A 24,744-nucleotide genomic window follows, 5' to 3' on the forward strand; every position below is an offset into this window, starting at 1 on the left:
TGCCCAAGGAGGAGGATGAGTGTTGTCACGACAACAGCAGGCCAACGGTGGAGTCAACTAGGCCTGAATCCTTCCTAGGGACCAGTATAGAGTGTTAAGCAGGGCTGTTCTCCTGCTCACGGAACTGTCAAAGCTAAAATCATTAGAAGGATAATGTTTGGAAGATTTAGACCAGCAACATGCATGCAGATATATATACATAAATAAATAAATAAATAAATAAATAAATAAATGAATGAATAATTAAACAAACAAACAAACAAAACACTAGGCAACAGATGTGAAGAAGCAATGACAGCTAGACCTCTTCTGATGCATACAAAGTTTGTGATATCAGCTACGGTTTAATTTAGCCGTTTGATCCTCAAGGTCATGGGGTCAAACTGTCTTTACCCCCCTCTCCCCCAGCACCCTCACCAAATTGCTGGGGTGTTTTGTTTGCCAGACATATGGATTATTACTCAATGCTCATTAAACAGGCAGCAGGCAACTCTGTATTCCACTTACAGACAGGTCTGTACTTTGTTTAGGTTTTTTTAAAATATTCATACTGATAATGGCTCATTACAAGCCATTTTTCTTCACATAAATCACATCGATGCGGTGACAGAGACAGATCGCTTTGGCTGCCTGAACGCAAGACCCTTTCTTTACATCCTCAGTTCTAAATCACCGCCTCAGAACTGACTAGGCCTCATTTAAGAACTGGACAGTCTCACACATACAAACTAGGGAACAGGCCTGTAGTGGGAACTTCTCAATCAATGCAGCTCACAGCGTGTCTCTGGAAGAAATGCCAACTTTAGGTCTAAAGCTCTACCAAGGTTTGTGCCAGTTCATAGTGTAGGCACTGTTAACAAGGGATTGTATGTGGGGCTTCATTGAAAAAGGGCTGTGGAGATGCAGCCCGACTAATACTGGAATATGATTTTGTGAGGTCCCGCTTGTTCTATTTAACAGCCCAGTCCTCCATATAACAAGATCTTACAGGGTTTAATTTTAATCCCAATATGTTTTGTCTTCTGAAATTAAATAAAAAAAACTTAGACAAACGTTTGGGTTAATACCTTCCATCTTAACCCTGCAGGCATCTACATGTTATTAATTTTGCCATATTTGATTATGGTCTTATAAAAAGTATACTTTGATATTTCCAGCCCTGAGGGACGGTTATATACAGACGTGCTCAAATATGTTGGTACCCTTACAGCTCATTGAAATAATGCTTCATTCCTCCTGAAAAGTGATGAAATTAAAAGCTATTTTTATCATGTATACTTGCATGCCTTTGGTATGTCATAGAATAAAGCAAAGAAGCTGTGAAAATAGATGAATTATTGCTTATTCTGCAAAGATATTCTAAAATGGCCTGGACACATTTGTTGGTACCCCTTAGAAAAGATAATAAATAATTGGATTATAGTGATATTTCAAACTAATTAGTTTCTTTAATTAGTATCACACATGTCACCAATCTTGTAATCAGTCATTCAGCCTATTTAAATGGAGAAAAGTAGTCACTGTGCTGTTTGGTATCATTGTGTGCACCACACTGAACATGGACCAGAGAAAGCAAAGGAGAGAGTTGTCTGAGGAGATCAGAAAGAAAAGACAAGCATGGTAAAGGTAAAGGCTACAAGACCATCTCATAGCAGCTTGATGTTCCTGTGACAACAGTTGCAAATATTATTAAGAAGTTTAAGGTCCATGGAACTGTAGCCAACCTCCCTGGGCGTGGCCGCAAGAGGAAAATCGACCACAGATTGAACAGAAGGATAGTGCGAATGGTAGAAAAAGAACCAAGGATAACTGCCAAAGAGATACAAGCTGAACTCCAAGGTGAAGATACGTCAGTTTCTGATCGCGCCATCCGTCGCTTTTTGAGCAAAAGTGGGCTCCATGGAAGAAGACCCAGGAGGACTCCACTTTTGACAGAAAAACACAAAAAAGCCAGACTGGAATTTGCTAAAATGCATATTGACAAGCCACAATCCTTCTGGGAGAATGTCCTTTGGACAGATGAGTCAAAACTGGAGCTTTTTGGCAAGTCACATCAGCTCTATGTTCACAGACGAAAAAATGAAGCTTTCAAAGAAAAGAACACCATACCTACAGTGAAACATGGAGGAGGCTCGGTTATGTTTTGGGGTTGCTTTGCTGCGCCTGGCACAGGGTGCCTTGAATCTGTGCAGGGCACAATGAAATCTCAAGACTTTCAAGGCATTCTGGAGCGAAACGTACTGCCCAGTGTCAGAAATCTGTCTCAGTCGCAGGTCATGGGTCCTCCAACAGGATAATGACCCAAAACACACAGCTAAAAGCACCCAAGAATGGATAAGAACAAAACATTAGACTATTCTGAAGTGGCCTTCTATGAGTCCTGATCTGAATCCTATCAAACATCTATGAAAAGAGCTGAAACTTGCAGTCTGGAGAAGGCACCCATCAAACCTGAGACAGCTGGAGCAGTTTGCTCAGGAAGAGTGGGCCAAACTACCTGTTAACAGGTGCAGAAGTCTCATTGAGAGCTACAGAAAACGTTTGATTGCAGCGATTGCCTCTAAAGGTTGTGCAACAACATATTAGGTTAGCGGTCCCATCATTTTTGTCCATGCCATTTTCATTTGTTTTCTTATTTACAATATTATGTTGAATAAAAAAATCAAAAGCAAAGTCTGATTTCTATTACATATGGAATAAACAATGGTGGATGCCAATTACTTTTGTCAGTTTCAAGTTATTTCAAATAAAATTGTGCATTCTTCGTTTTTTGTGGAGGGGTACCAACAAATTTGAGCACGTCTGTATATAAACACACAACAAACACTCAAGGGAGCTTGGTCAGAGAACAATAAGGAATCTACACTGGACTAATGACATGGCCAATGTTTTCAGTAGTTTAGAAATAGAAAGAAATAGAGCAAGCTGTGAAAAAAGCAAGGGCTTCATCATCTCCAGGGCCTAATGGAGTTCCGTACAGAGTGTACAAGAGTGCTTCAGGAGTTCTACGAATTCTGTGGAAATTGATGAAAGTAGCATGGGAAAAACAGGTTGTACCAAGAGCATGGCGCCGAGCAGGTGGAGTCTTTATACCTAAAGAAAAAGATTCTACAAGCATCAGTCAGTTTCATCCCATTTCCCTATTAAACGTAGAAGGCAAGATTTTCTTCAGCATTATTGCTCAGAGATTGTCAGCTTACCTATTAAAGAACTGCTTCATTGACACTTCAATACAAAAAGCGGGCATTCCAGGTTTCCCAGGTTGCTTAGAACACATCAATGTGATCTGGCAACAAATTCAATCAGCTAAAAAGGAGAGGAAGGAGCTCCATGTGACATTCCTGGATTTGGCTAATGCATATGGTTCAGTGCCACATGAACTACTTTGGGCAGCATTTGATTTTTTCAGTGTACCTATGACAATAACAAATTTAGTGAAAGCCTATTTTGGAGATTTGCAATTCAGGTTTTCAACTTCAGAATTCAGCACTACATGGCAATGCCTAGAGGTTGGTATAATGGCAGGATGCACCATTTCTCCATTGGCTTTTACCATGGCAATGGAAGTAATCATTAGGGCATCAAAATGGGTAGTAGGAGGAGAGCGCTTGGCTTCTGGAATGCGACTACCACCAATTCGAGCATACATGGATGACATGACAACCATGACTACAACAGTAGCCTGCACTAATCGATTATTGGGCAAATTAACCAATAACATTGAATGGGCACGAATGCAATTCAAGCCCACTAAATCAAGGAGCATCTCTATAATTAAAGGCAAAGTAGTAGATAAAACATTCTTCATTAATGGCGAGGCAATACCAACAGTGTCTGAGAAGCCAGTGAAGAGTCTTGGGAGATGGTACGACGGGGATCTAAAGGACACAGTTCGTGTGGGAGAAGTTAGACAACAAGCAGTGGAAGGGTTGAAGAGCATAGACAGCTGCGCTCTACCAGGTAAACTAAAACTCTGGTGCTTTCAGTTTGGTCTACTGCCGAGGTTGCTGTGGCCACTGACTGTACGAGGTTTCTTTGACAACAGTAGAGAAGCTGGAAGCTTTAATCAGTTCATACATCAGGAAATGGTTGGGAGTTCCACGCTGCCTCAGCAGAGTGGGACTTTATGGTAAAGGAATACTGCAGCTACCAGTCTCTGCTCTAACCGAGGAGTTTAAGTGCGCCAAGGGCAGACTGGAAATGACATTAGTAGAGTCACGCGACAAATGCGTAAGGGAGGCAGCACCTGTGTTGAAAACTGGAAGAAAGTGGGCGGCAAAGAAAGCTGTGGAAGATGCAAAGGCTGCCCTTCGAATTGGTGATATCATGGGGCAAGTTCAGCATGGAAGAGGGGGTCTTGGTTTCAGTTCAGCTCCTCCTACATGGCACAAGGCAGCCCCAGCTCAAAGGAGGAAGCTGGTAATCAACGAGGTGCAAAAGCAGGAGGAGAGGATGAGGTGTATATAGGCCATTTCCCAGGCCAAACAGGGAGAATGGATGAGATGGGAGAGTGTGGAACAACGCAAGATTGGCTGGCAAGACCTATGGTCAATGGAACAGAGCAGGATCAGTTTCCTCATCAGGTCAACATATGATGTTCTCCCATTACCACAGAACCTAAACCTCTGGGTAGGAGAGGATCCCTCATGTCCTTTGTGTTCATCACCTGCAACATTAAGGCACATTTTGACAGGATGTAAGGTGGCTCTTAGCCAAGGACGGTTTACTTGGCGCCATGACCAGGTGCTGCGATGTTTGGCCTTAGCATTGGAAGACAAGCGTAACATGACCAATAAGTTGTCACCTGTTCCATCAAAACATTACACACAAAAGACAACATTCCTCCGCCCAGGAGAGCAACCACCAAGAAAAGGTGTTAAAACCAATCCTCGCCCAGGACAACTGGAAGCTGCTAGAGACTGGAAAATGCTGGCAGATGTTGGTCAACGGCTTATTTTTCCACCTGAGATTGCCACCACTAACCTTCGACCAGATATTGTCTTGTGGTCTGGATCAGCACGCCTTGTTCACCTGGTAGAGGTAACAGTGCCATGGGAGGATGCTGTAGATGAGGCGTATGAGAGGAAGAAACTGCGGTATGCTCAACTAGCCACTGAAGCGGAACAGCGAGGATGGAGAGTTCGGGTTTACCCAGTGGAAGTGGGTTGTCGAGGATTTGTGGCACACTCTACAACCCGGTTTCTCAGAGACGTCGGATTCAGTGGCCAAGAGTTGCGTCGCACAGTGAAGAACTTATCTGAAGCAGCAGAGAGGAGCAGCAACTGGCTGTGGTTGAGACGGAAAGATTCTGGCTGGGGATCTCAAGCACAATAGAAAGAAAGAAACGCTGATGTACAGGTAAGTAAGCTGGGCTGAGTTGAGTGGGGGACGGAGGGGGGTGATGCTGGGACGCCAGAATCACCGTCGAGCCCTCTTGAGGTGTCATGGGCTAGTCGACGAAACACTGAGGATGGAAGGTGCCCACTTGAAGACCCCAGAGATGTACCCTACTTAGCTCAATCCAGACGGTTGTCATGCTGATGCGCTGGGGAGGCCGCACTGTGGTTGATCCCCGGAGCCAGCATCGCAGCCGTTGTGTGTGCTGATGCGCCAGGGAGGCAAAATAAGCTGATCCCTGGAGCCAGCATTACACTTCAGCCATCAACACCAGACAGAAGGATATCTACATCATCATATGGAAGGAAACGTAAATGGATGGAGACGCATATGGATCACATTAGTTTACTGTAAAGCTACGTCTTAGTTGGTGCTTATCTTGGCGAGAGCCGAGTTCAAATCAGCATGAAGTTTTAACATCTACTCTCGTGTAATGGAAATCATAAATTTGAAACTGTTTATACTCTTTCGCCATGTAGTTTCATAGCTCCTGTGGGGTACTGACAGAACAAGTACTGCTGGCACTGTATCGAACTATGTAAATGCTAACCTCTCCCTACAAAGAGCATATTTTATCCATGTGTATCTATTTATTCTTCTATATGCAACATTATCCAATCTTCTCAAAAAAAAAAAGAAAGAAAAAAAGCCCGCCTTATAAGAACACATAAGAAAGTTTACAAATGAGGGGAGGCCATTCAGCCCATCTCGTTTGGTTGTTAGTAGCTTATTGATCCCAGAATCTCATCAAGCAGCTTCTTGAAGGATCCCAGGGTGTCAGCTTCAACAACAACAACATATGACTACAGCTGGCTATGAATAAGCTTTTTATAATATATTTTTAAAAAAACCCAAAATAGGCCTGCACCCCCCCACCAAAAAAAAAACTGTCTAACAGCAAAATGATTAGCATCCTAGCACCATGCTATTCCTCCACAGAGATAATTAAAACAAGTGAGCTCCCAGAAAACAGACAGCTGTTAATCTACTATAAATCGTGTGAACCACACCGCTAACCCGACCCTTCTAAGTGACATTTGCATTCTTCTCTGGGATGCAGGAGCTTAAATGCATCTTGAGCTGATGAATATGGAAAAGATGAATGTTTATCATCATTGTTCGTTCTCGCCAGACTCTTCCGGCTCTGTTTCAGCAAACTATGAGAAACAACAAATACAGCTGTATGCATTGACTACAACAACTGCAACGGCTGCGATTGCTTCCTCAGCATCAATAAATAATTACACTGACAATTAGTTCATTTGCATCAAACCGCCTTGTTAGGGATTACTTACATCCCAAGAACATTGTTCTGAAAACTAAAATAATTATTAATAATAATAATAATAATAATAATAATAATAATAATAATAATAATAATAATAATAATAATATCTGCTACTATTACACTGTGTAACATTTTTTATTTTTTTTTTGTTCCTGGGTAGTAAGTGTTATTTCCTGATTGCTTATGCCTCAAAAGTATAGAAAATGGCTATTATTCCCCACAAACTTTGCTTTTGTGACCAGGACAGTGATATTTTGAAATGTACCTATTTCCAATGAGAAAACGGGCGAATTTGTGTCTTTTCGTTCACATAAAGTCAGAAAAAAACAACATATGAATCCAAATTAACATGTATTTATACTAAAGTAATACAAAAATGAGTACAAAAGATTTAGAAGCGAGTAGTTTTTCGAGATTTACGATTATACTGTAAATCACTTTCACGAATCAGCCCCCAAATGTAGTCTCCCATCATGTTCTCGTTATACTGTCCTTGGTAGCGGCGTTCAAAGTCCAGCATATCCTGGTGGAAGCGCTCGCCTTGCTCCTCCGAATATGCTCCCATGTTCTCCTTGAATTTATCAAGATGAGCATCAAGGATATGGCCTTTGGGACAGCAGGGACACCAAGGCGCACTACCACAGACGGGACTGGCCACAGCGGACCGAGTTCTCTGTGGGGAGGAACAACGTCAAGTGGGAGCCACTGGTGGACCCCCGGAAGGTGCTGATGCCACCAGTGCACATCAAATTGGGCCTTATGAAACAATTTGTCAGAGCTCTAGATAAGGAGTCGGCAGCCTTCAAGTACCTTCAAGACTTCTTCCCTAAGCTGTCTGAGGCAAAGGTCAAAGCCGATGTCTTCGTTGGACCACAGATAAAGAAGATCCTGGAGTGCAATGAATTCCCCAAGAAGCTCACTAGTAAGGAGAAAGCGGCTTAGAACAGCTTTGTCGCAGTGGTTGGGGGCTTCCTGGGCAATCACAAGGCCGAAAACTATGTGGAGCTGGTTGAGACTCTGGTGAAGAACTACGGCACAACAGAACATGGGAGCGTACTCGGAGGAGCAAGACAAGCGCTTCCACCAGGATATACTGGACTTTGAACTCCGCTACCAAGGACAGTATAACGAGAACATGATGGGAGACTACATTTGGGGGCTGATTCGTGAAAGTGATTTACAGTATAATCGTAAATCTCAAAAAACTACTCACTTCTAAATCTTTTGTAGTCATTTTTTATTACTTTAGTATAAATACATGTTAATTTGGATTCATATGTTGTTTTTTTCTGACTATGTGAACGAAGAGACACAAATTCGCCCGTTTTCTCATTGGAAATAGGTACATTTCAAAATATCACTGTCCTGGTCACAAAAGCAAAGTTTGTGGGGAATAATAGCCATTTTCTATACTTTTGAGGCATAAGCAATTAGGAAATAACACTTACTACCCAGGAACAAAAATTGTGTTACATAGTGTTATTTCTGTATTATAAACCAGGACCCTAGTCTAATATTCTAAATACAAAACAATTGATGGAAAGTATTGAGAAGGTACTTTAAAAAGGTTCTATGTTTCCATGTTTGGGTGCAAACCAACTTTAAGGCTATGATGTCGAGATTCACTGGACACGAAGCAGAAACAGAAGAATGAGAATAGCTGTTCTTGAGTTATATTTCTCTAGTCTTTGCAGGTAAAAATTGTAGGTCATCTGCTACAAGAACAGGCCTTAAAAATTAAACCTGTCAAAAGAGACACACAGATCATGTGGGAGACACCAATAGTTGGCAGATTGAACAGAGATCAGATACAGTCCATAGAAAGTGTTGCACAAAGTCCAAAACCAGTGACCCTTTATTCAAGTCATTTGTCCTCATTCTGAAACACTTTAGTGAGCATTACTGCAAGGCCAACTGGGGTAAGATGGGGGAGGGGGAAGGAGAGGAGAATGTTGACACTGGCTCTGCCAGTGCAGCTCAGCAGACACATTTAATAAAATGCATGAATGGAATGTCATGTCAGTAGAGGAAAAAGTTGGTTTTCCTTAACAGCAGCACCACCTCCCCTTCCCCCAGAGTGCTGTTACTAAGGACACCTGGCAGGAAAACATCCACAGATCAGGCCTTTTGGATAAAATGGAAAAATCTTGACAGACAAAAAAAGAAAAAAGTGCTTAGGAAAGCTTTTTCGTGTGCTTTTCTTCGTTTGCAAGAATATGAATTAAAGCCTCCCCCTCCCCCTCTCTCTCGTTTGCTTAGTTATTATGTTCAAATGCATGCAGTCAACTCAGTGTTCTGGCGGCCAGGAGTTCTGCTTGTGATAATAGGGTAGACAGTAGAACGAAGGTGATTCTAATTGGGTCAAACCTCGCTGCCAGCCAAAGTGTAATAGCCTTATATCCACGCCAGTGCTGAAACAGACAGCAGGATAATGAGGGCGAGTGCATTTATTGGAGCTGTTCTGTTTGCTCAGCTATTTTGATAACCAAGGCATGTCATGTGCATCTGGACCTACCAAGACATAACAAATATATTGTGTGTTGTGAAAAAAGCTAAAGACGCAGTATACCGTTTTTTTGGTACATTTCAGGCAGTGAGCCGTTATCCAGTTTATAATGTTCTTGCGCGTGTCTGATGTATTTGTGGTCAAATTTGCTACCACTCTTGTTAGATGAAATGCAGTGTATAACAATTTGAGCATGGAACTGAAAACAGAATGCTGTGTGTATGCAGCACGGAGATTCATTCTGCGCGATACACTTCATGTGTCAAGGTCCTATAAAAAGTGAAAATTGAAAATGTGATGGGTATGTGGAGTACTGAACTTGTCATGCTTGTGCCTACCTTTGCTTTTCCACCTGCAGTCCATTTGCAAGAGCAATGAGGGAGTTGACAGGGAAAAGGAAGATTAATATGGTTTGGCTGTATTAACCACACATTTATTCACGGTTTTGAAACACCTTGAAATATTATTACGCCTCCATAGCATGCAAAAACTGTTTTATAAATCACCTTCCTGGAGTTTGAGGTCTAACCTAGCAGATACCCAATACATTACCTGGGCTTGCCTAAACACACATTTGTCCCAAAAATAAAAAATAAGGAGTTTATAATTTCCTTCATTCTCGAGTGTCCCTTTAAGAGGAAATATTTAATCTGTGTCAGTAAAGCTAGATGGTGCTACAGGTGGGATTTCGAAAACCAGATTTTCTATCCAGGAAAGGATAATTAATGTCCAGTATGTGTGACCGACACGTGCTGCCCAGAATGGGGAGAAATGTTGTGTAGTGTCGAGACTTTTCAATAAGACAATGACAAAAAATAAAATCGAGGGGGGCTGTTAAAAGGGTACAAAAAATGATTTTACTGCAAAGGTTACACCATTAACAGCTTACAGTGGTAGACATCATTTTGAATTGGTGAGCAATTACATACTAAAAGGAAAACAGTCAGCCTGAGATAGCACAACTTGTACTTTTTAGTGCAGTATTGAAAAAACAGCATGACCAGTGGTCAAGAAACCAATACCCCCCCCCCCCCCCCCTCCAATATATTGCATGAAAGTCAAGGGAGCAATGCATTATCATTACTCAATCCCTAGATTTTAGAATAAAGTTGTCTCTAAAAGGCTCAAGTTCCTACCCAACAATGCCAGAGGTTTGCAAAGTGCTTTACAAATACCAGAAACGCTTAGGGTTAATGAAAAATCTCCTCACAAAGTGTAGTGACCATGACTGCGAGAGTGATGAACATGCAAGCAGAGTAGTTTGGTTTCAATAGATGACATACAAAAATAAGCCCCACAACTAGCATATGTAGCAGGTTGTGTCTTCCAAAACATAGGTCCAACTCTGCCTCCCCCTTGCTCAATGTAGAGTTGTGTCACAAATCCTCTTGCTGGCAACACCGCCATACAGATTTTACCATCTGCACCAAGGTGTTGTTTCACAAAGAAAATTCTCTCTGTAAACCCAGACCTATTCGGTTTCAATAAGCTGCTTAAATACCCTGGTATTCCCACTAGATTACCGAAGACATTAGCACTAGCTTAACTCTTTGGCATCGTTTCGGTTTTTGAAATGCAAAGATTGCTGTAGCTGCAGACTCTACTGAATTTACAGTAGCAGTACCTGTGCTGCCTGTTAGACTGTATTTCTTATTTATGCTTTATAAAACATGCCAAAAAGATACAATACATTTTAATGCAGTTTGTTATCAATTTTGAAAGAGACACATTTTGTTTCAATTCTTAAAAACGGCATATTTTAATTTGTTTTGTATATTTTTGTCTGCAAACAAAGCTTTCATTGCCTGCATTCTGTACTCCGCGATGTACATTTTACAGGTATTTCTCTGCTGTTCTTTACTAGGCAGTTCCCCTGTTTGTTCTGAATCGAACAAAAAACAGGAGCAGTCGAGTTCAGGTATCTTTAATGAGGTCTTATTTGGTCACATCTTTAACCATACTGAATATGTGCTACCGATATAAACCTGAAAAAGCAAAGCCTGCAGACACACATTCATAAACATTTATGTTTCACCCTGAAGATTGAGTCCTGTGATGAAGCCAGTCCTCCAAGTTCAAAACGCTGCAGCCAACACTTGGCAGCCAGCCAAGTCACTCAATTGCCCATTGCGGTTCTCAATACAGCCTAAGCCATTTGACAAGATAGCTGGTTAAGACAATGAAATAAAAGCTGTCTATGAAGAGTACCTTTGTACCCAGAGAGAGATGGTGTTTATATTGTGCATTTAAAATTAGTTAAACAGTCTTTCTGCTTTTTGTTTGTTTGGGGGGGGGGGGGGGGGGGGGCAGTTAGTGGGGCGGGTGTGTTTAAAGTTGATTTATGGTGCATTTTTTTATGTACATATAACCACACTGCTAGGCTCAAGTATTTATATTACACCACTTGAATTTATATGCTGCTCTGTGTGTGGATCAGTTTGGCTCCAGGGGCAATATAATGCACACACACACACACACACACACACACACACACCCCAGCTTGACAGGTATAATACACAGCAGGTTTCAATGGGATAGGAATATATCCCCATAAAAACTGCATCAGCCACAATTATAAAAAAAATAAAATAAATAAATAAATAAATAAATAAATAAATAAATAACTCTTTACTGGTAAGTAGGGGGATAAACTTTAAATTAATTTCAAACTTTCAACATCTTATAACTGCTTATATTTTATTTATGAATTTCTTGAACTGGGTGGGGTCACTGGGTCTAGGTCCCCTTTTCATATGTATATGACCATAAACCATTAACAATACATACAGTACATTTCCATAGAAGATGCATGCCTTCATACATAAATGTATGCCATGGAACATTCAAGTAAAGGCAAACACCGAGGACTCACCACAAAAGGCATAAGCAGCTAAGGCAATGTTACCCGAGTAGTTGGATCAGTGTAACTCAACTCCTCAACTTAGATTCCCATCCTTACTCACTAGGTCTGAGGCGAGGAGATAGGAAGAATAAGCCCTCATACACACTTTGTATTATGCAGCTGGTTTGCTACAGCAGCATGTCGGATGCTGTCCCACATCTCCCTGTCTGTATGCATTTCGATGGCAGAGCTTTCAAATTTCCCCTGGGATCATTGACTGAGAGACAGCATGAAGATAATATAAATTAATTAGCATGGAGGAGCAGAGAAAACTAAGTGACACACGGTAAATCCAAAGAACTTGCTAATGATGTACTATCTGAATAAATATTAAGGCTAAATCCTGGACAGATAAGCATTAACAGCTAGTCTACACCTCCTTCAGTGGATGAAATCCCTGGCCCACTGGGAGGATGCAGACATAGGGGCGTGTTACGTTACAAGACATGGGACACCAGGAACCGTCCTGTAAGGATATGACATTCGCAAGGGTAGGAATGTCCTTCACAATTAGACAGCCAGTATTGAAAAATAAATAGCAAGAGTGACTAGCTGTAATGTTATAGAACAACATTTGTTCAGAAAAATCCTCACTTGAAAAGGATCAGCTGTCAAGCAAAGAAAACAGGGGGACTACACTAGCTGTGGACCAACATGGCTCCAATATGAGACTTTGAAAGTTCAACTGCACAATAAGGGAAGTTGGGGGGGGGGGGGAGGAAATGGTACATAAGGCAATAAAGGGTAGTAAACCAGATCTGAAAAGATTCTAGGGACTATACAATTAAGTTAAGGAAGACAACAGTGCATGCCAATATTTCTTTGCTAGCACTATATTTGTAAAGTAAATGTAATAATAATAATAATAAAAAAAAATCTTTCATTCACTTACCGAGTTGATGCAGGCTAGCTCCTTGTTCAGCAGCCAGGGCAGGGACAGCTTGCCTTCTCCTCTGTAACAGGACTGAATCCGCTCCTTGATCTTTTCCTTGATTTTGCGCAAGGTGAAGAGGCACATGGCCGACTCCTTGGGTGGCTTGGCCCGGTTCTTCTGACCCTGCGAGAAGATTGTGAACAAGATGTCCTCTTTCTCCGAGATCCCCAGCGACCTAGCTAAGTGCTTGCCGGGCTTGCTAAGATAAGCATCTTGGATAAGAAAATATTCCACTCCGTCCTTCTTGCAACCGATGGGGAACTCCACGTAGGAGTAAAACTTGGGGTCGTCCACACATAGGCGAACGATCTTGGAGGTGAAAAACTGTTCCCCGCTAGCGTCTGGAGAAGTCAGCTGGGTGTCCAGCTGGAGGGTGAGGTAATAGACAAACTGTTCACTGCTGAAACTGTAGATGTAGTAGATATCGAATGCTGGAAACTTGGAAAGGGTGTCGGAGGGGATCTTGAGCTGGGAGGACACAAACTCATCCTGGTAGACGAAGCTGAACATCTCAGCGTCTTCCTCATTGACCTTGAGCTTCCGGCTGGAGAGGGTAGGGAAGTACTCCGACTTGCCATCGATGGGGGTCCCAATGAAGAGCTTGAGCTCATTGGGTCCACTGATGATAACGCCAGACATGGTGCCAGACTCATTGACGCTGGAGAGGTAGTGTTCCTTGCGGTGGTGGGGCTCCCCAAGCTTGAAGAGGTCGTCCAGCCGCAGAAACTGGCAGATTCCCTGAGAGGCGCTACCACATGCAATGATGCGATTTTGAGTGTAGTCCACTAGCAAGAGTTTGTTGACATTGTTGGTGACTACCAAACCATGTGGACACGACTGGACACTGGGAGGAGGATAGCACTTCTCATTGTCATCTACCGGGCCAGTCATGTGAGTCCTCAAGAGAGTGAGGTCGTCTGAAAGCTTATAAATCCTGTTGACGGCTCCTATATAGACTTCCCCAGTTTTATTGTGGATCACCAAGTGCGTCAGGCCCCAGTCTTGGGTGAAGAAAGTTTTGAAAAGTGATGGGGTCCCCTCTGCCACTGCCGAGGCTATCACCCCTAAAATTAAAAGACTCCACAGGTACGAGAATGGCCAGGGATTTTTGTCAAAAAGTGTCTTCATTTTCTCTGGGTGTTTTATGGGTGAGCAGTTCTCTCCCTTCTGCTGCTTAATTTTAAATTAAATAAAATAAATAACTTATTGATCCAACGTCTTTTTCTCTTTATCTGGATCTGTTATCTATCGCATCGTCTGCAGTGGCCAAACGAAGATACCTGCAAGGGAAAAAGCACATAATGAAATATGATGGAACATGTCATATTGATTATGCATTGTCGATTTAAAAGCCTGGGCTGTTGTGCCAAAAACAAAAATAAACCGACTGGGCCTTAAGGGAAATTCTTAACAGCTTTTAATTTGGAGAATAGATGGCTAGCCTGGGACGCCATGTAGATTCCCATTAAGCAAAATGGAAAAATATGCAAAAAACACTAGGTGCAACCAAGAAATGACTAGAAGGTATATCTTCAATTCTGATTAAGGCAGTGAAACCATTATTATTTGTCATTAATTTATTTGTCTGATGCCTTTATCCAAACCATATCATACCATAAAAAACAGCCACCCTCAAGAGAAAAATAACCGCCATCCAAAGGTTATTGAGAGTCTTAAACCAGAAAGAAAGATGTTCTAAATCTGTCCTTATGGCAACATCAGCCCTACATCATGAAAATGTCACATTTAAAAATAAATACTAAACATGCTGTTTCAAAGGAAGGAAATATTTAAATTTGAGTTCCCATATTAACCCTTTAAGGATCGGGAGTGTGTTAACACGATAAAAAAAGTATTGTGTTTTTTTGACTTACAGGGCCACCATACTTTGAAGTACAGGCTTGAAACACACATCAGTGGATAGGGGAGGGAATGACATTCAATTCCTGATAGATTTTTGTTTTCGTGTGACATCACTGAGAGGGGCATTTGGTGTCTAAAGGGTGGAGACAGTTTACAGCAGCCCGCAGAGACAAAAGCAGAAACAAGACATCACAGGAACTTCTTTGGAGCGAAAAAAAAGGGGCAAACACTGTGTTTGACTTAGAATTATATTAGAACATTCATTCTGTCAACATTTGTAAATATCAAGAAACAAGTGGATATAAGCATATACTATTTTAATGCACTAAACATATCAGGTACGTTTTTTCCCCCTTATTACAGATAATAATGAAAAGAGTAGCTATTATTTTATTTATAAATATTTATTTTGAGAAGAAAAAGAGTAGTGTCCAATATTGCTTATAAAGACCCTGAGAATAAACGTGTATTATGTCTTTGAAATCACATCAATATTTTTCAACAAAACTTTACAGTATTGTAAGGTCCCTCGGGTCATAGAATAACGCATTTTTATACATGTATCTCTAAGCAGAATAGATAATAAAAATGACTTAACTTAAAAAAATAATATTGTCTTGGAAAAAAAAAGCAAAAAGTTTGTATGGTTTCAGAAGTACTTTATAATGTTCCCCAGAGTGTTCTGAAAAAAGGACACCATTTGCAAGATGCTACTGTAAAATATTAATTTTTATAGGAAGAGAGTCAACTACAGCCAAAAAGCGTATGGTCCTGGGGGAGCATCCCACTGAAATGCTTGGTCCTGAACTGGTTAAAAAAAAAAAAAAAAAAAAAAGGATAAAAATGAAAGCCACACTGCCCGATTCTTTTACACCCATCAAATGGCAAGTGGAAAGTCATTACAGTGAAAAGCATCAAGTCTGCTCTCTAGACTCCAGAATCTTATCTGAATAGAACAAAACATTTACTGTATGAGCTGGCATTTGTCACATGATGTAATTTTTTTAAAATTTTAAACTGCAGTTCCCCTAATTTGTCCTTGTTTGTGAAGCTAAAGCTGGCAAGACAAAAAGGCTTCTTGAAAACATTGCTGGACTCATTTAATTAAAACCGTAAAATTGTATTTACATTCCACCAAATACATGCTGCATAACAGCACACACACAGACAGAGACATCCTCTATTATCTAGCCCCAGGTACCAAGATAGAGTCCTGCATCGAATCGGGTCCAGTACCCACGGGTGACCTTCCTGCACTAAAGTAGGAGGCGATTAGGGAGGAGTCAGCTGACTAAGCAGTGTTGTTCTCGCTTGTTTGATATGTTGCAAGATCTTTTTATCACGTCTGCTTGGTGATATTAAAAATGTTTGTGAATGAAGTGAAACAAAAGATAGCGCAGGGTTTATATCATGTAGTGGATAATAGTTTGAGATGTAAATCAGAAGCGTGGAATTATTTTGGAATCATAACGAATTAAAATAATGAACGGGACTGGATTTGTTGCTTGTAAAAGCTGTCATTATGTTTTTGTGAACGACAGCCACAAAACTGGTACATCATCTCTGTGAAAGCACAACTGGTGACACGAAAGGAATAGACAGGTATTTTATTGTAAAGTAAGTAGAGATAGTTAATATGTTAAAATATATCCAGACCACTAGAGAAAGCTACCACGCTGTATAGCCTATTGTGTAAACTCAATCTGTGGAGAATGGCAGAGATATCTGTGTGTTAATGTGGGAGTGTGAGAGTCAGTGGACGCAGGCAGTAGGTAAAGGACAAACACTTACGGGTTTGGGTCGGGTTGCAGGTCTTATTAAAAGTGGGTCGGGTCGGGTTGGGTTGTGGGTAAGAAGACAGTGTTGCAGCGGGTTGCGGGTGCGGGTCAGGTCCTGGTCGGAAGCGGGTCGTAAAAATCGGACCCGCGCAGGTTAAGTAATACTGTAGAGCTCTATGGCCAAATATGACTCACCATCATATTGTGGCACCATAGTTAGATATGCATTTGACTTGCATGCAAATGCTACAGAACCTATGAAACACTGGAATGATTACCAAATCCTTAATGGATCATATGCACTATTTAAATCCGACCCCCCCAACAGTGTCATTATCACTGACCTATACTATACCTAAACTACACATTTCAATGTTTGTGCTTCGTATTAGAGCCAACGGGGAACTGATACAATGACCCTATTCAGGGTTTTTTTATGTGAAAGTTTAGTTTTGTTCATAAAAATGACTGCAAATATATGTTCCTCCTTGGGCAAAACAGAATTTGACTGACTGACTGACTGAAAACCGGTTGTAAACTCCCACCAACTCGAAGGAGCAGCCAGCCATTTCCCCCCCAAATTATCCAAAAAGTGTGTCTAGGCCAAAACAACGTCAAGCTAGAAAACTTGGAGTACCTGCGGGTGCTAAAGAAACACTGTTTGGCTAGCTTACAGACCCGCGGATTGAATTTGGATTGAGCAAAACCACAGGTTCCAGACACCATCAGTAAACCTGTCTACTGGGAGAATAGCTTGAATACTATAGCAATGCCATGATTTATTGCACATGGCATATCAATTACAGCACCCGCACAAAAAGTGACTTGTACTTAAGCAAATTTATATACATTACATTTTTAACATGTAGGTCACATCTGGGACGGGTTTTGCTTTTCTCCATTAGCATTCTGCAGTGGGGCCTGTCTTTTATAAAGGTGCAGAGAACAAGAAACTGAATTTTATAGGTTTGTTTACAGGCACACAGTTTTAATGAATCCCTCAAAATGCATACACTTTAAATACTGCCAGCAGACCTGGCCAAAAAGAAAACTGGTTACTTGATATTTTCCCCAAAATTGACTATGCTAAGCAGCCATTTGCTGTCCAGACAGAAGCAACAATCTGTTTTTCAGATAAGATCAGCGAGATTGAAGCGCCGAATTCACAGGCCATTCAATTCTGTACATTTCAGTGGTGTTCAACAGAGGTTGTTAAAGCAAATAATGGCTAGTGTTTTCTAAAGGAATTACCTGAACACGGCTGTTGACATGGATTGACTGCTGCAATATTTAGCCGTCAGTTTATTTCAAGGTTTGAAGCACTTTAGTTTTTATTTTATGATACTGTTCTGCTATTATAATGACATGTGTTTTTTTCTACACTTTGCTTTATGAAAAAGCATGTGCGCTTGGAGAGTAATGTTTAATGGCTCAGGCGCTGGGAATGTGGGTTACCCTCTAGAAATAAATGTTATAAATAAATCAGTATAAATGCATGCAGTTTCTGGTAACATGGCACCACAGCAAAATAGAGTATTGTGTCATTCTGTATCCAAAATACCTGGGGGAAAAAAATGGCACACAATTCAGCATTTCATTAGTTCACAGCTGGTTTAATACTAGAGTAATACGAAGTCAGTTTGTCAATTAGCTGTTTTTATATAGAGATATAGAGAGAGAGAGATAGATATATCCTACAGTTAACACCAGAGTAAAAGAAAAAAAAACCTGCATGTATGCATCTGAAAATAAGAAAGCAAGTCAGCAAGACATCGCAAATGTTCTCGCCTAAGTGAGGCATATACTGTTAATGGAAGGACAATTATTGCCTGTTTTTGCCCATGGCCTTACCTGGTGGTATAAAGGAAGGTTGACTGTGTATGTAATATATATATATATATTATATGCTCAGAGGAGATGCTCCAGAAGAATGATTTTGGACATCGGCAGTGTGGCATTATGCAAATGTTTGGACTCATACCGATTACTATACAATGACCAAATACATTCGGAATAGGAAGGTGGGATAGTTTATGTTTTATTTTTCATGTAGTGCTGATGTACCTTTTAAAGCTTTTTACGGGACCATTTTTGAAATCTGGCTCTTAGGACATTCGTATATCTGTGATATTGGGACTGTCTAAGACCACCTTGGTGTTTTGATGGCTGATTTCTCATATATATAGCAATACAGATACACACACACACACACACACACAATTTTGGTGGATGCCAGGTTGTGTTGTGTGTTCCTGTGAAAATGCTGCATTCCATGGTTAGTGTTCTCAATAATGGAACCCCATTTCACAACAACTGGTGTCCATAGTAAAATTTATATTTCCACTTGTAGAGCGCAAAGTGGGAAACTGGCTATTAAAATCCTGCATACACGAGCAAATGACCAACTAGATACATACTAAACGCAACTAAATTCATATAGCAAGCCAGCAGCAAATCAACCAAGCTATATCAGTTTAGTAAACATCCCTCAAAGGAGCTGTATATGCAGGCCCAAAACCAGACTATGTGCAGCATTATGTTACTACAAATAAAGATCAACTGTTACTACAAATAAAGATACAGGTCTTTCCAGACTTAACTGGAATTGATTCTGTTGTTAGGTAGACTAGGATAGCCTGATAAACAGGTTCTAAAACTACAAGAAAAAAAATGAAAGCCACAGGACAGAGAGGTTTAAAAGAACTTTAAAAACATTAAGCCAAATAAACAGACGTGTATTGGAAATGTGATACTTGGATTGTAAGAACAGACTTAAGGACCAGAGGATTAGTATTTAAAAGTAACTACACATTGCACAACAGGTGCATAGTCTCAACATCAATGGCAGCTGGGGTGTGGGTCTTTGGAAGTCAATACTAAATGAGCACCTCTCCATGCCACAAGTGATGTCAGGCATTGAACATGCCTCACAGCTCCCACTTGTGGGGCTTGTTCAGGAAGTGAGTCCAGAGTATTTGAAGCGAGGGCTGATGGAGGCAGAAAGAATACCAGAAAGCCCTCAGGGAAAATGGCACGGATAAGCCAGAAAAACAGCTAAGTTTTAAACAAACTCAAATCAGGACATCTAATCTAATCTAATTTGCATCCTCAGTTAACTGTACTATCATCTGTAACATTAAATGCTGAAACTTCTCATCCGAAACAGGCCAAGCAGATAAAGGTTTGAACGAGAGGTCACACAGATGAAGGCATTAGCCGAACTCTCTTCTGAATTGTATACTTGTATAAAAAAGCATTTATAAAATGGCATGGGAGACACAACAGTCAGTCAGTCTAACACTTCATAGACAACCAAATCAACACACAGTTAAAAAGGGCTACTTCAATAGAAAGCACAAAGCAGCAATTACAAGAGAGCTTAATTGGAGCATTTAAAATTAAAAGGTGCAGTTAAATCCAATCCGAATTTGATGTTGGCTGCAGTTGCTCAACTGTTGGAGGAACACAGGTCTGTTAACCCATAGCTGGAGTCCTTCAGTTGTGAAGGGAAACAGGAGACCCATTTACAGAGATACCTCTTCCACATTCCGGAGCACAAACGGCATAATTACTAGCACAGATGTCTTTTGCTAGTGATGCTGTGCGATTGGTCTTGGTCTTGACTCAGCGTAGATGCATGTCTAATATGAGTACTCTGGGGCCGGTTGACCACCTGCCTGTTTGAATTACCAGAGCATGCATTGCACACCACAGCTATTACAGCAATTTGTGTTTGATGTGCATTTTCTTTACACAGCTAAAACACTTAGGAATCTATCAAGTAGAGAGCAAAAAGACACACCCAATATGGCAGCCATCATAGGTCACAGGTCAAAGTGAAGGAAACAGTTAAATTTTGTTAGAGGTGTTTCCAGAACAATGACTTTGCCATGTAAAAGGAAACGCATGAGGGATTTCAACTTGAAGCTTTAAAAATCAGAAGAGTCACGCACAATTTATTGTCGTAATTAAAAGCATAGTTATATGGGAGACTTCTACCAAACATGGGTTAAAAACCATTCTTTCTGCTATTAGTCCATCTGTGAAACAATACTGGCATCCTGCGTGTTCAGTTTTATAACTGGAATACCGTCAATGGAAACCAATTAAAAAGACTTGTTTTAGTAAGTCTTTTTTTCTTATTGTTCGGGTTCATTAAACTTTGGGTTTGCAATAACAGAAACATAACCAACAATCACCAGGGGGTATCACTTAAAATCAGCCAACACATTAAGTTATATAAAATAACCCCAATATAATTAAAAGCCAAACAGGAACTAGTAAAACTCCATTAACGGGTACTCGCACAGCCAGAGCAGGAGTCAATGACATCACAGCGGGTTTCTTATCCTGGATTTCCAGTCTGAAAGCGAGACGGCAGACCGGTTTCTCTGTGGAAGATGTCATCTATCACACAATTTATTTCTCCAAGAAGAAACTCAATCACCTGCTGTCTTCAAGCTGAAAGCTTTACGTATCGTACATAACAGGGGAAAGATGACAGACAGGAGAAGACTCCCTATTCATTCGTTTTGAAGCACATGCATGCAAATTAACATTTTACTAGCAAAAAAACAAGCTCTTACTCTAGAGTGAAACTAATTTACTAGATGTCCTGACCACGCTTTTTTAACCAAGCAGAACAATAAGAACAATCTAGGTAATTGCCAATAATTGCCTCTGTGTATTGGATTTGGGATAACCATACCAGATTAGTTGTAGATTAAGTGCTACAGTAATAAAATACATAACTTACACTTGTCAGGGTCAAACCAAATATGACTAATATCCTTAAAACAAAACTTGGCAAAAGAGGAATAGACAGTACAGCATTCAGGCTCAGTGTTACCTGTTATTTACACACTTTCTTCTTTAGTTTAGCCTTCTGTGCAGTCTTTTTACAAAGATGTCCTTTAGTCCAGTTTGTTTACATTCTCAAAAGGCAATCTTAGTTGTAATTTCTCCTATTTTAACCTATAAATATTGGTGCAGTAGAGTGTATGACCTTGGCTGTGGAAACAAATGGTTGCAGTTTCCTTCTAAAAGCTATTGTAGTCCAGAGCCTTTAGAAACATGGAGAGACACACACACACACACATATTGTTTTGGAACCGGCCGACAGCCTACATGCCAAGCTGGAAGGCCATCAGATTTATCAGAGTCTCCTGCTCTTCCTTGTGCATTCCAGCTGTGAATAACAGCACAAAAACGTCACTGGTTTCAAACAAACAAGTGCTCCAGGGACTTCACATATAATTTGTGTAAATTTTCCAATCATCATGCAACCCTCCCGACAGCCGTCCTGTTTTGTATGCTAACCAATTACTGTACACACATTCCTAACTGTGGAATCATGTCAAAGGCCCAAAATTCAGTAAGTTGTTTGGACTCATTTTTTTTGGAGGGGGATTTGAAACAAAATTCTTGTTTAATCTTTGAGAACCTTTAGGACTTTGCATTTCAGAAATAAACCCCAGCACTTCAATTAAATTGAACCCGAAAGGACTAAGCTACCACCTTTAGTCCGCTGTCTCTGAAATCTATAAATATTTAAATACATTTCACATCCATGAAGGCTTTACACTACATAATAACATTAAAATATTGTATTAAACTACAAAAGACCAACGAAATTACCACACACATTAACCAAGAGAAGAGATGGAATCAATAATATGCAGCTCAATACATAAATACTTGAGGTGAAAGGCTTCATATTTCAAGCAAAATGTCTTTCATGGGGGGACAGATTTTGTTCTCATACCTTTCCCAATTAGTTGTACATTAGAAATCTCTCCTAGGTACCTTGTGGTTGAAACTGACATTAAGTGGTGCAAAATGTTCTCCCAATCAAGTCACGTGACTCGTCTGCATGTTTGCGGTCTTCTAGTAAAACAAATAAAGTCCAAGGAAACTGGAGCTTTGGGTCAACTGTAAAGTGCTGAGTGTATACAAGAGGAGAGAAACAGCACATCTCCCGTAACACATGTATTTTCTGGCTGTGCAACACAATTGATTAGCCATTCCCTCAAAGCAGTGATGTCAGACTTTGCGTCTCATTTGCAGCTTTATTTATACAGTTACTACGTTACAGGGGCAAGGGCATGGGGAGGGCCGCTTGTGAAACGCAATAGCAGATTTCCTGGATTAAAAGACCAAAGTGCCTCACAGTTTACTGTTACTCAGGACAGGAACACACTTTTGTCCTCTTGGTTTAGTAAAGTTTTCCTCTATTTAAACAAATCAGGGTGATGGATTTAAAATGATTCATAAAACAGAGGGAGCTTCCAAACTAACAAGCAAAACTGAGGTCATCGTTCTGATTTATATAGTGTTTCAATGGGGGTCTCTCCAGAAACTTTCTGTTTCCAACTGAAGTGCTACACTTGTTTAACTGTTTAATAGCAGCTGTGGCTGGTGGTATTAAGGTGTAATCTTTAAGAGAGATTGCTCTAAAATGTATCCTTAGTTCAGCTGCTAGGCTTCAGAGTTCCAAGTGGAATGTTTTAACACAGAAGCTGCATGAAGTGGTCGAAGGACTTGAGGCTAGATAAAGTGACAATGTACGCAGAACAATTGATGTTCTCCACTTCAATTATCATGGCAGAGCAGAAGGGAGAAGACACATTTCCCTGGAAGTCAGCCAAACTAATCAAATTCCTCAAACCTTTGGTCATAAAAATGTTGTTTTGCTTCAATTGGCTTTAATTTACAACCCTCAAAATATTTGTTAATAAAAAGAAAAACACTTTCAAAAGAGAAAGGATTGGTTCAAGCACTTAATGCAATAGGAAATTGATATAAAAAAATGTATAGAATGCACATTTACTGTCTGCTTCTTCAGAATGCTTCAAATTGAAAATTGAACAATTAGGGGTTGTGGTAGTGGTCTTAACTGAGAACTTTCAACTTTTTTAAATGTCAACATTTGGGCTTGGGGTGGTTTGAATAGCAACACTTACTGTAGTTTGCTATACCTTTTTTATATGCTTGACCTTAAAAGCCTGACGGTTTCCCCCAAGGGCCTAGCCAGCTGAATAACTTTGAATTTCAAATATTCGTCAACATATTAGTTAAATAGCTGAAGGTTTTTCTGTATAGTAAATCACTCCTCTTAGCAAATCAAATCTTACAATATCCACTCTTGTTTAATTTGTATGAAGAACTACTAATATGATACATGTGCAAAAAGAGAAACTTGTGTGTTTACAAACAATGCAAATCGCTTGTCATATCTGGATACACAGAATCTATTTCAAGTGATTGGTAAGTTAATTTGCATTCAATTTAAAAGTCATAATGGAAGCATTTACTCATCAATCTCAATGTTGCTTCTTGATGTGGTGTACCATTTTAAATATCTGCCTCATATTCCTCTGACCAGTTAGTCATTTAAATTGTGATTTGCAAGTGTTTATGCAAATACAATTTATTATATATCTCCCCTAATGCGAAAAAAAATACATTCTGAATTCTGAAAGGCAGTGTGGCACAAAGTCATACCAGATGAATTCCTGAAATCCCTTTACTGTGATATTTAAAGATATTTCCATGTGGTTTCCATTTCCAGACTCCCTCATCTCATGCTAAGGGTGCACAGATAATGTGGGACTTGAGATACAACCGCTATGTATTTAGCTGCTCCCCATATATTCCATGAACCATGTCTATTACTGTGGTCTTAATTGTTTTCTAACAATGTGGATTAAATCCTAGAAATGTTGAAAGTTGGATTTCCATCTTCATTGTGCAAGATGTTGCCCATTTCATATGTCTTGGTTGTTTTTATACCAGGAAATGCCCATCTTGTTTTAGACTGGTTCCAACCCTTTCTGATGTTGGCGGCAATCTGAACAATAAGAATGAGAGACAGCGGTTTTAACTAATTTTAAAACACTCAAAGTTACAAATTTGAAATCTATCTTTTCACAAAAGTAATGGCTATTCCATCACATCCCTAAAATATCCTTCCGAGTCTTGACATCCCCTCTCTCTGGTCATATCCTATTGCAGGAAAGACTGGACCGCACTCAGGTCAGAGCAGAACACTCCTGTCTCTATTTCCCACCCTTCAGA

At 40.3% G+C, this 24,744-nt stretch overlaps 1 protein-coding gene across 2 annotated transcripts in view; it reads right to left on the bottom strand.

Annotated features, from left to right (window-relative positions):
* LOC117413995 (plexin-A1-like) overlaps nt 1-24,744 on the bottom strand; it is a 205,551-nt gene that overhangs the window by 169,820 nt on the left and 10,987 nt on the right. For both annotated transcript variants that reach the window (XM_058999470.1, XM_058999471.1), the window contains exon 2: nt 12,986-14,307. In XM_058999470.1, the coding sequence (XP_058855453.1) occupies nt 12,986-14,155 (1,170 nt within the window). In that variant the 5' untranslated portion in view covers nt 14,156-14,307. The remainder of the gene's footprint in view (nt 1-12,985; nt 14,308-24,744) is intronic.

Source organism: Acipenser ruthenus, chromosome 25, assembly GCF_902713425.1.
Source record: "Acipenser ruthenus chromosome 25, fAciRut3.2 maternal haplotype, whole genome shotgun sequence".
NCBI classification, from domain to species: domain Eukaryota; kingdom Metazoa; phylum Chordata; class Actinopteri; order Acipenseriformes; family Acipenseridae; genus Acipenser; species Acipenser ruthenus.